The sequence below is a fragment of the Desmodus rotundus genome, chromosome 2 (genome assembly GCF_022682495.2).
Source record: "Desmodus rotundus isolate HL8 chromosome 2, HLdesRot8A.1, whole genome shotgun sequence".
NCBI classification, from domain to species: Eukaryota; Metazoa; Chordata; class Mammalia; order Chiroptera; family Phyllostomidae; genus Desmodus; species Desmodus rotundus.
This window is the reverse complement of record NC_071388.1, coordinates 192627329-192641234: the sequence shown is the minus strand read 5'-3', so window position 1 is coordinate 192641234 and position 13906 is coordinate 192627329. Positions and strand designations below refer to the sequence as shown.

At 45.2% G+C, this 13906-nt stretch overlaps 1 protein-coding gene and 1 long non-coding RNA gene across 3 annotated transcripts in view; both read left to right on the top strand.

Annotated features, from left to right (window-relative positions):
* The window catches only part of PECR (peroxisomal trans-2-enoyl-CoA reductase), a 30779-nt gene extending 29747 nt beyond the window's left edge, over positions 1–1032 (top strand). For both annotated transcript variants that reach the window (XM_053919056.2, XM_024563900.4), the window contains exon 8: positions 524–1032. In XM_053919056.2, the coding sequence (XP_053775031.1) occupies positions 524–609 (86 nt within the window). In that variant the 3' untranslated portion in view covers positions 610–1032. The remainder of the gene's footprint in view (positions 1–523) is intronic.
* A 4592-nt stretch (positions 1033–5624) lies between these two features.
* Positions 5625–13648, top strand: LOC123480165 (uncharacterized). The gene is made up of 3 exons (XR_008426211.1): positions 5625–6079; positions 8118–8307; positions 12720–13648. It is a non-coding gene; the product is annotated as an uncharacterized lncRNA (long non-coding RNA).
* Positions 13649–13906: the final 258 nt, after the last annotated feature.

The following is a 13906-nucleotide window of genomic DNA, read 5'->3' as shown; positions in this document are numbered from 1 at the left end:
TGAGATCTGTCCGTCAGCAGCCAGCTGTCTAAGTGAGGTCACTTCCCCCGAACCTCATGGAGTTGTGAGTGTGAACGGGCTATTGGAGGGAGGAGATGAGGGACTGCGTGCTGGGGAGGCCACTAGAAGCTCCTGGTACAACGTAAGTATGTTGTGTTAAAATCATCATTGCTACTCAGGAAGTAATATTTAGTAAAAGTCTACAATGTGCCAAGTGCCGTGCATAGGGTGTCGCATTTGATTCTCACAACTTTAAAAGATAGATGTGGTTATCCCCTTCAGTAGAGGAGAAACCCGAGGCTCAGGAAGAGTAACTTCTCCAAATTTGGAAAAGCTACTAAGTGGCAGAGCTGGGAATCAAATCCAGGATTTTCTCAAAACCTATGCTATGTGTCCTAATGATTTCTTGTTTCTTTCTGAGAAAAGGAGTGAACCAGGGAAAATACCAAGAGGGTTTGGTGCAAACTGGGAGACTTATAAAGTTAATAGATTTGCAAGTGATATGAAGTTTTCCACTTAACAGATCATGACAACTGGCCAGAGGGAATGGGGGACCTTTCTGCTGTCAAAAAGATGAAAGAGTCTTCAAAGCTTAAAGCCAATCTCTAAGGAAAGAAGGATCTGTCTTTTGTCCCCAGATGCCTTAACATCTTCAGAACACACTTGTGTACTTTATAGGAGTTTGTAATTTGTGTGGAAAAATCTTTTGGTGCCTTTTTCATATTATCAACTTTGTCTATGCAAAAATGATTCCTGATATAAATGCATTTTTAAGTCTCAATCAATACTTTTTAGCCAGTGATTTAAAACATTTTTAAGAATGGACACATACTTTATGATTATACTTTTTATTTCTGGAAAGATGTTTGAAAAGTGAAATAACTTCTCCCAAAAGGTTTACTTGTAGAGGCAGACAACAAATCTAAATTGTGGGGCCATTACAATTCTGATAACTGGAGAATTGTAATCACACAGTGATTCATTTTGCCTTGCAAATACTTGGGATCAATAAAGCTTTATGACAATTATCAACATGTGGTTTGTTTTGTTCATGAAGTCGAATTTATATAAACCCTCTTAATTCAGAAGAAGAATAAAATTATGTGTAGTATTATTTTTTTGCAGTGATTGGTGTGTGTCTTGATATTTTTTCAATCCAAAGTAGTCCCTCTTCTCCTGTTTTTCCTTTTGTATGCAAAAAATATGTTTAATTAATAATGTATTAGGGTTCAGTATTTTGCCTTCAGTTGATCCTTTCTGACAGTTATCCTGATTTCTGAAATGCCATTTATAAACTACCTATGTTTATTTTTTGTCTGAATCAATTAAGTTTTGAATGGACTTATTCACTCATGCAGTATAGTAGATATTTCCCTTTCTTTATCAGTAACTCTCAGTTCTAAGTGCCTGTATATGATTGACCAAGCTTTGGGATGGCCCCCTGAATCTGCCACTTTATCAGGTTCCCAAAGCAGGGCTGGGACTTGGGCACAGATGATGAGATGTCTAGGGTGCACAGTTGCCCCTGAGAGTGAGCACAGCCTTAAATTTTGTGTCCATGCTACTAATGTGGAAAAATCAGAAATGCTCTTTTCCTTCTAGACAAGGATTTAACATGGGCCTTCTGGACATGGTAATATCATAGTTAACTTAGAATCACAAGCCATGTTAGAGGACAGGGCAGCCCTAACACAGGTCAGTGCAGAAGACAGAAGAGGTGAGGCTTGCTTTTCAAATTATTAATACCTCATGCTGATGGCTGCTAATGCCCCGTTATGTCTCCATAGCATTGACATTTGTTTAGTTTTGCTTACGGCATGGAGCCCGCCCTACACAGCACTAAAGTTAGCTACAACTCCTCATTAGACCTTGTTAGGCCATCCCTGCACAGTCCCTCATTATCTATATTCTAGAATCAATCTCTAGGACCTCTGGATGTATCGTAACAGTGCCCCATCAACAGAGTTCTTTTGCTAGTACACTTAGTAAGTTTTACTGTAGAATGAATATTTCCGAATAGGCTTAATCATTCACTCAGGGAATAATCTGGAGCCCCTACTACAATCTGGTCAGCATTGTGGTAGGAGTTGGGCACGCGGTACTGAAAAGCAGAATACACAGAATACACATGGACCTTGCCTTCATGGAGCCTGACAAAGAGATTGGTAGAGACAAAGGGAGAGAACCATTAACCAGGCCACACAGATAAGTTTAAAATTCCCAAACGTTCTAAGTGCTATAAAGGGTCAGGTTGCGGTGCTATAGGCATGTAACAGAAAGAAAAAGACATCTAGAGGAAAACAAAAACAATTCTACAATTATTCATGTTAGAAGAATTTGTTGACAAAGATGACCCTTGTGGGTGTTGTCCCTCCCCGCCACACTGCTCCTTTGCCCATGGCTTGTGTTAATTCAGGTCCTTTGAGAAGCAGATGCCAAAACGACGATATGCATGAGACTTACTGGGGAATCTGCCTGTGGAGGGTGAAGGGCAGGGAGCCCAAGAAGTCAATGAGAGGTTTCCCTGTGATGCAAGACCAATACCTGTAAAGAGGAGGAAAGAGAAGAGTTGGCAGGAAGCATCTCAGATTGCCGCAAATTGATACCTTTTGAGGCCAGGCTCACTGCAAGTGTGCATTCAGTCACATGGGGCAAGGGGACGCCAGGAGACACTTGGTGGGCTATCTGGGTTCCCCATGTGCCCCTTCCTGTCCCCACGGCCAGAGCTGCTTTTATAGGTAGCTCTCTGACTCCTCTGGCTGGTGATGGTGACTTCTTTTCTCACCAGCTGGTGGCTGGACACAGAGTCCATAGGACCCTGTAATCAGCCATCGTTTGTAGTTCAGTGGGACCTTGCTGTGTCCCCTGGCAGGAATTGCCCCCTTTGGGACAGAGACCTCCCATGCCGCAGGGCCCATAATTGCCAGGATGGGAAGCACAAAGTCCTGCCATGGATCTTTAGGAGTGATGGTAAGCAGGGCCACTTACTCTTTTGCTCATTGGTTCCCAGACATGTTCCAAAGCCACTGGGGACCCCCATCCTGACAGATGGTACTCCTTTCTGAGGCAGCTGTGCCTTGGCTGTTCTAGTCCTCTGAGCCTGGCTGCTTCTGGAAGTGTAGTGTGTGATGCAATCAACTGTTCCGTGATCAGGGACCCGCTCACACACCTCTTTTACTGGTTGGGCACTGTACTGGGTTGGGTCTATGCCTATGGATTTGGCTTTGTGCAATAAGCCCAACAGTGGTGGCACCTGAGCCCTTGTGAGCAGGGAAGGCAAACTCTTAACCTGAAATGAATATCCATCACTATGAGGAGTGACACAGATGCCACATGATCATTTGAACAGGGAAAGTTTAATATAACGAATTATTAATTACAACAGGGGATTGAAGTAATGAGGGGTTGGCTAGTAGGAAGTGAAAAGAATGTTAAAGAATATGGGAATAGCAGTTATGAGGAACAGCTACTAATCTAGGATTGAGATGAAGAGCCCTCCCCTCCTCCCATCCCTCCTCCTGGCTGATACCCAGACCTTGTTGGGAGGGCATCGCCCAGCTTACTTGATGGTTGAGCAGTCACTGGGGTGCGCTGCTGGTGGAACTTGCCTGAAATCTGCCATCTAGGGTGCTAGGGGACAGACACTATGCTTGGAAGGTGTCTCACCAGAGTCCTTTGCTACACAAGGACGTGAGGAAGATGTCCCGGAACGTTCCTGCTGCTGTCCACCAAGCACCACCACCGCCTGCACTACAGGAGTCTACATACAAAGCCCTGACCTCACGCAATGTCTCTCCATAGCCCTCTCCTGACAAAGCCTCAGTGCCAGCTGGCAGAGGGAAAACTAAAGGGCCCGGACACATTTTCACAGACCTGAGACACAATGAATCTGTAGCCAGCCCACTTGCCACCTTAGCATCAACCAGCCTATTGCTTTCCTTAAGAAACAGTGCCAGCCCTGACTGGTGTGACTCAGTGGGCTGGGCATCATCCTGCAAACTGAAGGATCACTGGTTCAATTCCCGGTTGGGGCACATGCCTGAGTTGCAGTCCAGGTCCCCACTTGGGGATGTGCAAGAGGCAACCAATCAATGTCTCTCTAGAACATCAATGTTTCTCTCCCTCTGTTTCTCCCTCCCTTCTCTTTTCTATAATTTTTTTTTTTTAAAAAGGAAGAGCACCATATTGGGGCTCAGCATTGGTCTCTGTGTGGACAGGGTGGACATTCAGAGGCAGCTGCAACTACATTGGCTTTGCTTAAGTCGGAGCCCATGATATTGGGCCTGTTTGCAGTTTTTCTTTTTTAAAAAATATATTTTATTGATTATGCTATTACAGTTGTCCCATTTCCCCCCACCTTATTCTCCTCTGCCTTGCACACCCCCCTCCCACCTGCATCCCCCCCCCCCCCCACCTTTAGTTCATGTCTGCGGGTCCTACAGATAAGTTCTTTGGCTTCTACATTTCCTATACTATTCTTAACCTCCCCCTGTCTATTTTCTACCTACCATTTATGCTACTTATTCTCTGTACCTTTTCCCCATTCTTCCCCTCCCACTCCCCCATTGATAACCCCCCATGTGATCTCCATGTCTGTGATTCTATTCCTGTTCTAGTTGTTTGCTCAGTTTGGTTTTGTTTTTGTTTTTTTAGGTTCGGTTGTTGATAGCTGTGAGTTTGTTGTCATTTTACCATTCATACTTTTCATCTTTTTCTTAGCTAAGTCCCTTTAACATTTCATATAATAAGGGCTTGGTGATGATGAACTCCCTTAACTTGACCTTATCCGGGAAGCACTTTATCTGCCCTTCTACTCTAAATGATAGCTTTGCTGGATAGAGTAATCTTGGATGTAGGTCCTTGCCTTTCATGACTTTGAATACTACTTTCTAGCCCCTTCTTGCCTGCAAGGTTTCTTTTGAGAAATCAGCTGATAGTCTTATGGGAACTCCTCGGTGGGTAACTGTCTCCTTTCCTCTTGCTGCTTTTAAGATTCTCTCCTTATCCTTAATGTTGGGTAATGTAATTATGATGTCCTTGGTGTGTTCCTCCTTGGGTCCAACTTCTTTGGGACTCTCTGAGCTTCCTGGACTTCCTGAAAGTCTATTTCCTTTGCCAGATTGGGGAAGTTGTCCTTCATTATTTTTTTCAAATAAGTTTTCAATTTCTTGCTGTTGTTCTTCTTCTTCTGGCGCCCCTATGATTCGGATGTTGGAACGTTTAAAGATGTCCTGGAGGTTGCTAAGCCTCTCCTCATTTTTTTGAATTCTTGTTTCTTTATTCTGTTCTGGTTGAATGTTTCTTTCTTCCTTCTGCTCCAAACCATTGATTTGAGTCCCGGTTTCCTTCCTGTCACTGTTGGTTCCTTGTACATTTTCCTTCACTTCTCATAGCCTTCAGTTTTTCCTTTATTTTGTGACCATATTCAACCAATTCTGTGAGCATCCTGATTACCAGCGTTTTGAACTATGTATCTGATAGGTTGCTTATCTTTTCATCACTTAGTTGTATTTCTTCTGGAGCTTTGATCTGTTCTTTCATTTGGGCCTTTTTTTTTTTTTTTTTTGGTCTCTGCATGCCTGTTACTACGTAGTAAGGGGCCGAGCCTTAGGTGTTTACCAGGGCGGGGCAAGCCAGGTCACTCCATTGTGAAGCTTATGTGGGGGAGAGGTCTGAGAGGGAACAGTGCCCCTTGCTCCGTTTTCTGCAGGTTGTCAGTCACTTCCCCTGCAACCCACAATCAAATTGGACCCTTCTGGTGCTGATTCCTGGTTGGTGGGTTTGTGTACGTTCTGGGACCCTGTGGATCTCCCCAACGAACTCTCCTGTGAGGCTGGATGTTTCTCCCGCCACCTCAAACCTCACAGGTGTTTTCAGTCAGGGGTTTTGAAGCTTTATTTCCCTGTGCTGGATCCCTGGGTTGCCAGGTCTGTCTCTCTCCCCAGTTGTTCCGGTTTATCTGCACAAAGATGTGGGAGCACCTGTTCCACCAGTCGCTGTCTTTCCCACCCAGGTCTTCTAGCCACCGCCTTGCTGCAAGTCCTCTCCTCCCGGCTGCCCGTCTCTACCCCTCGTACAGGTCTGGATGAATATTTCTTCTTTAACTCCTTGTTTGTTGGACTTCAATACAGTTCGATTTTCTGGCATTTCTGGTTGTTTTTTTATTTTTAAATTTGTTGTCTTTCTTTTTGTTGTGCAAGGAGGCACAGCGTGTCTACCTACACCTCCATTTTGGCCAGAAGTCTGCAGTTTTTCTTCATTCTTGTGCCCATTATGCCAGTTCTGTGGTGGCAGATGATAAAGGCCAGGGAACACCAGCTGACTGAGTCATCTGGTCTACTTTGTGTTGTGCCTCTTCCACAATGATACTTTCTGGGGGGCATGCCTGTGTGAGATAAAAATAGCACTTTCTGCCCACTTCCCAATGTTTGGGCTTCTGGCCCAGGACCCCCCGTATTCCAACCTTTCTGTCCTTTCCTTTTAGGTTTCTGGCCAAACGACCAGGCTTTGGGCCGGCTGTACATATTCTCCCTTCTGGCTCTTTTCCTTTCCAGTGTGGAAAGAAAAATACAGGTTGCATCATCTACAGATTACTCATTAGCGAGGTTTTCCCTCTCCACTGTCTTGCTGGGCTGCCCGTGAGTGTGCTGTAATGAAGTTCTGATGACTGGGAAGAAGAGAGAGAAGGTAGCATTTCAGACTACAGCACAGGCCAAGAAAGGGTCGATTAGGCTGATGGGAAGCCCTTGAGCTAGTCACCCATTGGTGTGGCCCCACAGCTCGCAGGAATAGGCCTGAATTAACAGCTTGGCTATGTTCAGTCTTTGGCTGGGAGCATCTGAGGGCAAATGTGCTGGTGGATCCAGAGCTGTCAATCAACTCATAGCAGGATCTAAGCTGTGTGTTTTGTTGGCTGCCATGTGACCATATCCTGTAACTGTTTTGGCCCCATTTGTTTTTAACATGACCCAGGGACTTGGGTCCAAAAAGCATCACCTTGTGTTTGGCAGTGCCTTTTTGGGATTTCAAGACCTGGCGGCAAAGGTTCAACTTGAGCTTTAGTTTTTCCTCTTAGTGTATCTTCTGCACTCCTTATTTTACAAGGGTTTCACTTCACTGAAGTAGCTTCCTGAAATAAGATCAACTAGCAGGAAGATTCCAAAGCATATTCAAGAAACGTACATTACATGAAAAGTATGTGATTTCCTAGTCCTTACTTTGAGAGTTACCTAAACAGATGTGTAAACCACCAAATATCTAAAGGGATATTTTGAATCTTGTCTTGCAGACAATGCTATTTATGGTTTGTATGATAACCAAGGCTCTCTGTGGGTTAATGTCAGCTTTCACTCTCCATGTAGAGGGAGAGGCATGTGTGCGCTGTGCCCTAGCAGGAGCCAGAGTGTGGGGGCCTGCCAAGTGCTGATGCTATCAGTGTCAGCACTGCATTCCTGGGTGTCTTCTCACTTCCCGCAGGTAGCAAGGCCCTCTGGCCTGACTCCATCTGTGGCCTCCAAACCTGCTCTCCTTGAAGCTGTCAGTTACTTAAAAGGAAACAGCTTGAAACCTGAAACTCTCTCCAGATTGAGACCACTTTGCTGAGGTTACTAACAACCTTTCTGCTTATGGCTTCCTTGCATCCCGTCCCCCTGCTTGTTTTGCCCTTTTCTGTCCATTTCTACAGAACTCTTGGTGGACTCTCTCTTTCTATGAGTTATAGGTTTTAGAGTCTGCTGCCTGGGTTCAAATCCCAGCTGCCATCAGGCACTCCTCTCACCAATGTGTGTGTGCTTGTGCCTGTTGGTGCCAGCCTACCGCAGGTGCCTGGGAACAGAGACCCACCCCGCACCTGAAGACACCCAGCGCTGTATAAGCCAGACCCCAGCAGCAAGCACTTCAGGGAGCCGTACTCTCCGCTAGTGTGTGCTCCCTTGGTGCCTCAAGCTCCTTTTCTCCCCTCCCTCCATCTTGTTTTCAGTAAACCTCCTCTTTTTTTAAGCCTGTTTTTCCTCCTCTCTTGATTTCTGTCCTGAGGGAGGGCCAGAACCCCTTCACCAGTGACAGTTAGGGCTGGCTGGGTCCCAGTCCCTCTCCTTTTTCTTCCATTCTCTTCCCAGCTGTTGATTCCATGAGCACTCCCTACCAACCCTCCTGGAAGCCAACTCCACCTCTGAGTCGGCTTCGCTGGGAAGCCAGTGTGTGAGGCCGGATTTCTTGCGTGATGACATGAGGTGTCCAGTGAAGGACTGCAGTTCCTCTCGGCGAAGAAGCATTGCCCTTTTGCTCTGGTTACTAGAGGCCTTCTCTGTAAGCACCCCCTTTTTTCCTATCATATCTTCTGGGTATTTGGGATGGAGGCTGGAGTGAGGCGGGGAGGATCTGAGAGATAAGGAGGGTAGCTCAGTGTAAAATTCCTACCCAAAGTGACAAGGCCTTTCTAAACTGAAACAACTGACACAGAGCTGATGGAGAGAAGACCCTGGTGATGCCCAGCATGGGAAGGGAGAGGGGAGCTATTAGCCTTAAGTTAGAAGACTTCACAGTCTCGTGGAAAGGGCGCCCATGGCATGTCTAACAGGGGGCCTCAGCGTGGCCAAGGAGAACAGTAAGCATCTGCCAGTTCGACTCTTTCTCTAAGTGCTGGCGTGTGGGGTCGACATGGGTCACTATCGATGCTCTTCTGACACTGGCCTCCCTCATTCTTGCTTCCTCTTCTCAGTTCTGGCTTCTCCCCATTCCCTGCTCCTCACACCAACTTATACTTTGCCTCCACTACTATGCAGAGCAACATAGTTTTTTTTTTTTTTTTTTTGCTTCTTATAGCCCATTTACCAGAGGGAATTTTCACCAGACGGCTCTCCCCTCTGGGGAATTGCATTCTCACCTCTTAGTTTGTTTCATCGAGCTGTTTCCAAGACAGATTTATTTAAGTAGATAGAAAGCAAAATAAACAATAAAGTTAAACACAACTCTTCCATTTTAATTATTTATTTAGATTACTCTTATTTTTTTAAAGTTCATTTTTAAAAATTTTTATTGTTATTCAATTACAGTTGTATCCCTTTTCTCTCCATCCCTCCACCCCACCCCAGCTGAACCCACCTCCCTCCCCCACCTCCACTCTCCCCCTTGATTTTGTCCATGTGTCCTTTATAGTAGTTCCTGAGATTACTCTATTTTTTAATTAAGATTTTATTTATTTATTTTTAGAGAGAGGGGAAGGGAGGGAGAAGAAGAGGGAGAGAAATAGCAATGTGTGGTTGCCTCTCAGGTGGCTCCCACTGGGGACCTGGCCTACAACCCAGGCATGTGCCCTGACGGGGAATCAAACCGGTAACCCTTTGGTGTGCAGGCTAGCACTCAATCCACTGAGCCACACCAGCCAAGGCTGGATCACTCTTTTACATAAGTTAAGAAATATATGTAATGTCCTATGCACTTTTCCATGGATTTCAGGACAACAAATCAGTAGCAATGCTCAGTAAGATAAAATGAAAAAGTAAAGTGATAATTAGTGATGTCTGGCACCTGCTAGCCCAGGAAAGAGAGGACTCATTGCTCAATTCAGCAGTGCCCTAACCCATTGGGTATAACCTAGGGCCAGTGTAAAGCCTTCACTTGAATATAGCGCTGACCCTTTAAGATCAACGTCTGTACAGGCATTATAGCTGCAGCCACTTTCCTTCTGTTGAGTGACAGCTTTCCAACCCAAGTCTGGTCTGTCTCTGAAGAAACTGCAGTTCACTTACAATGGAAGCCCATGAGGTGGCAGCATGGAGAACCACAGGAAGGTTTGTATACTATGTAACCTTTACAGCACAGGCGGCAAACACAGGGCCCCCGGCAGAATCCAGCCCTCCACCTTGTTTTATGTGGCTCTGTACCTTGTTTCTACCCAGAGGCAGTGCTGAGCTCCTTGACCCTAGTTCAGGAGCAGTTACATGTATACAGTCCTAAAATTACATTTGGCCCTTTGAAGGCAACCGCGAGGCTGCTGTGGCCCCTGGTGAAAATGAGTTTGACACCCTGAATTATAGGGAGATTTACCCGGGGTTTTGGTTGTGTAGAAAGTTACAGGGTTCTGACTTGTTTATGTCTCTCAGGGAGTGTTTTGGACAAAGAAGTAATATAAATAAATGAAAAACCAAACACCCAATGGCATATGTTCTTTATTAATGCTAAGATTGATAGGATTTGGACTTAAAGTTGAGGTCTTTCATAGCAATTATGAACATTGTTCATATATTCTCCAATATCATCATTTTTAAAAGATTTTATTTATTTATTTTTAGAGAGAGAGGAAGGGAAGGAGAAAGAGAGGGATAGAAACATCAATGTGTGGTTACCTCTCATGCACCCCGTACTGGGGACATGGTCCACAATCCAGGCATGTGCCCTGATTAGGAATCAAACCAGCGACCCTTTGGTTTGCAGCCTGTGCTCAATCCACTGAGCTACACCAGCCAGGGCTCCAATATCATCATTTTTGATGCATGTCTTCTATTTGGTAGCCAGGTATCACTTTGCATATAGCAGGTGCTTAGTAATATTTATTAAGTAGAGTTTAATTAAATTAGGGACAGGTGTGCCACGATGGACAGGCCCAGGTTTATGCTGAATTTTAGTTAGGTATAATATGGACAGACTCTGGAGAGTGTAGAATACTTGGGGTTGTAGGGAGGTAGGTAACGGTCAGGTTTCAGGTCACATCAGGGGGGCTGTTCTGGGCATTGAAAAGTGCTATAACAGGATAGGTAGCTGTCGCAGTCCAGTTAGATGCAGGCATATAGTTAACATGGGAATATTGTTAGATCAGTATAATTATGGTGAGAGTATAGTTAAAAACGGCAGAGTACTTAGCTGTGGGAGCATAGGTAGAAGTGACAGGATAGTTACACAGGGGAAAGCCGGGACAAGGTAAGAGCACACTGTAGAAAACAAAAGGATGGGTACCTCGGGGCACAGATACATACAGAACATTTCAGTTATAATTTTCCAGGTTTTGCCCTGGGGAGTACAATGAGGATGAGTACTGAGTATTTTTCACCTTTGTATTCCACAAGAGGTTAAGCACACTGCCGTGCTTTTCCAAGTTGCTACTCAATAAGTATGTGTTGAACTGAAGTAGTTTAAGCAGTCACACTTGGCTATGTGAAGCAATGGGGTACAGTCTGACCAAAGTATGTATACTTCATTAACAACAATAACTGTAGGTAACATTTACAGAGTGCTTCCTGGTTTCCGTGAAATTGTACTAAGTGCTTTCTGTGGGTATTATTTCAGCTAATCCTCACTGCAACCACATGGGGGCACTATGATGCCAGAGCCCATGCTCTTAACCACCTTGCGAACAGTTCTCAAAACTGTCTGTGTGCGCGCGAGTGGCCACTTGGTGGCTTAAGCAACAAAAATTTATTTTCTCATAGTTCTGGAGGCTAGAAGTAGGAGAACAAAGTGTCAGCAGGATCGATTTTATTCTGAGGCCTCTATCTTTGGCTTCTCTTTTGTTCTTCCCTCTGTATCTGTGTCCTAATCTCTCCTTGTAAGGAGACCAGTCAGGTTGTGTTGATGACCTCATTTAACCTTAATTACCTCTTTAAAGGCCCTATTTTCAAATACAGTCACATGCTGAACACATGAGTTTTGGAGGGGTTCAGTCCATAACAGCATGCCTCAGAATTCTCCAGCATCTGGAGTAGGCCAGGACTACGGCAAGGGGGTGAGGGACCTGGGGAGCAGCATTTAAGGACATGCTCACTCTCAGGGTCAGTTCAGGGTCTGCCCCAAGAGTCAGCGCCTCCTTAAATGCTGCACCCTAAACTCCCCATCAGCCTCACCCAAGCCCCAGCCCTATTTGGGAGCCTGATAAGATGGTAGATTCTGGGGCCCCAACTCCAGAGCTTACAAACCAGAAGCTCTCGTGTAGGGTCTAGGAATCTGGAGTTTCATTAAGCATCCCTAAGAATTCTGATGCAGATGCTTAGGATCACCCTTTGAGAACCTCGGCCTGTGCCAACAGCCTCACATCCAGTTCCTTTACATCCAGTGGAATAGTTTCTCTCTCTCTTTAGTTTTGGGAGTAGATGTTGTTGAACTGATCTGCGAACTATCTGAATTTTTAGGGGACGCACTGGGATTCTGAAGTGCCTCTTGCAGAAAGCCCCTCTGGTCTGAGATCCTGGATGTAGGACCTGTTAGAATGACAGGTTGGAGTCCTTTCTGTCCATTCCAGGCGGCAGGAGCTCCTTGGACACACACAGCATGTTTGAGTCAGTGCATCGGCAGCTACCGTTACTGAGTGTAGTGGATGTTGTTGTTTTTGCCTCACCAGCCACCATTCCCTTTTTTGGTGGCCCCAGTTGATTTTCCTTAGGAAACTCTCCCAATCTTCATCCAGTTGGTTTTGTTTTCTTGTCTCCCCCTTCTTCCTCACTTGAGCACTACAAGGGAGGGCATGAGACTCCAGCCTGCTGAGTAGGAGCATTCCCTCCCTCTGAAAGAGCAGTCAGTTCCATGACAGACCAAGGAAGGCATGTCTAAAGAAGACAGTGCTCTCCAGATTTTCCCCACTGCATTTAGGTAGCTCATAAACAGACTCTTCAGAAATTAAATAAAACTTTGCGGGCCAACTCTGGGTTCACTAAACAGTTTTTTTTCTGTTTTCATGCATTTATTCAACACGTTTGTTAAATGCCTACTATGTATCTGCATTGTTCTAGGTGCTGGGGATAATGCAAAGAACAAAACAAAGCATCTGTCTTTGTGAATGGATCCTACATTCTAGCTCACCATTGTATCTCCAGTACCCGGCTCAGGAAGTATTTGTCGAATGAATAACTGAATGACACCAGCTTGTGCTACGTTGCTGCAAACCTAGCTTTCTCTGTGGCATGCTCTAATGATGTGTTGGAGGTAGTTTGATTTTCCTTTTTTGTTCCCCCTGCATATGCCTTTTGCTCCAATGCTCAGAAGTCATCAGTAAATTCTTAAAGAATGAGGACTTCGAATACACTAGTTGTTTTCAAAGCAGACTCCAGAGCAGGGGTGTCCAACCTGCAGCCCATGGGCCACATGCGGCTCGGGATGGCTATGAATGTGGCCCAACACAAAATCTTAAATTTACTTAAAACATTATGAGATTTTTTGGTGATGACATGTAGCAATGTATTCAACGTGTGGCCCAAGACAAGTCTTCTTCTTCCAGTGTGGCCCAGAGATGACACCCCTGCAGTGTTCCCTACCATGGAAAAATGTGAAAACATAGGCCAGCAGTTCTACCTAAAAAACAGGCAGCTGATGGGTCTGTGAGTCACCAGTCATCCCAGGGGACTGCCTACTCCCTGACATCAGGTGCCCAGGAGTTCTTGGTAAGTGTCAGAGGTTGCTGACTGTGGTGGGTACGTTGGCGTCTACTCGGGCTGTAGAAATAATCTAGCATCACTCTAAAAAAAGGAACGCTCACAGCCCTCCCGTGAATGCAACAGGAAATGAGGTTGCCAGATGTGGTCTTAGCCGTCTGGAAGCCGGAGCTGGAAGGCTGCGTGCCGTTGTTACCAACGTCAAGGGTCCCGTTTACCCCAAACCGGGGAAATCATGAAGGTGTTCAATTTCCAGGAAGATGAGCACTACAAAAACACAGGTATCCCTAGAAAACTGAGAAATAGAATACATCAGTTACAAAGAACAAGGTGTACTAAGAATAGGTCTCCCAGACATAAATGGAAAAAGCTTGCAGATAGATTAATGAGTACTTCTATAATAAAACAAAACTCATTACTAAAAAATGACACACAATACACCATAGGGGCACACGTGTGTATTTGTGTCCAGTAAAAAGTTGTGCCACGTTGCTAAGAATGATTACCTTGGGGCGGGTAGAAAGGGGACAGGGATACAGATTGCGACA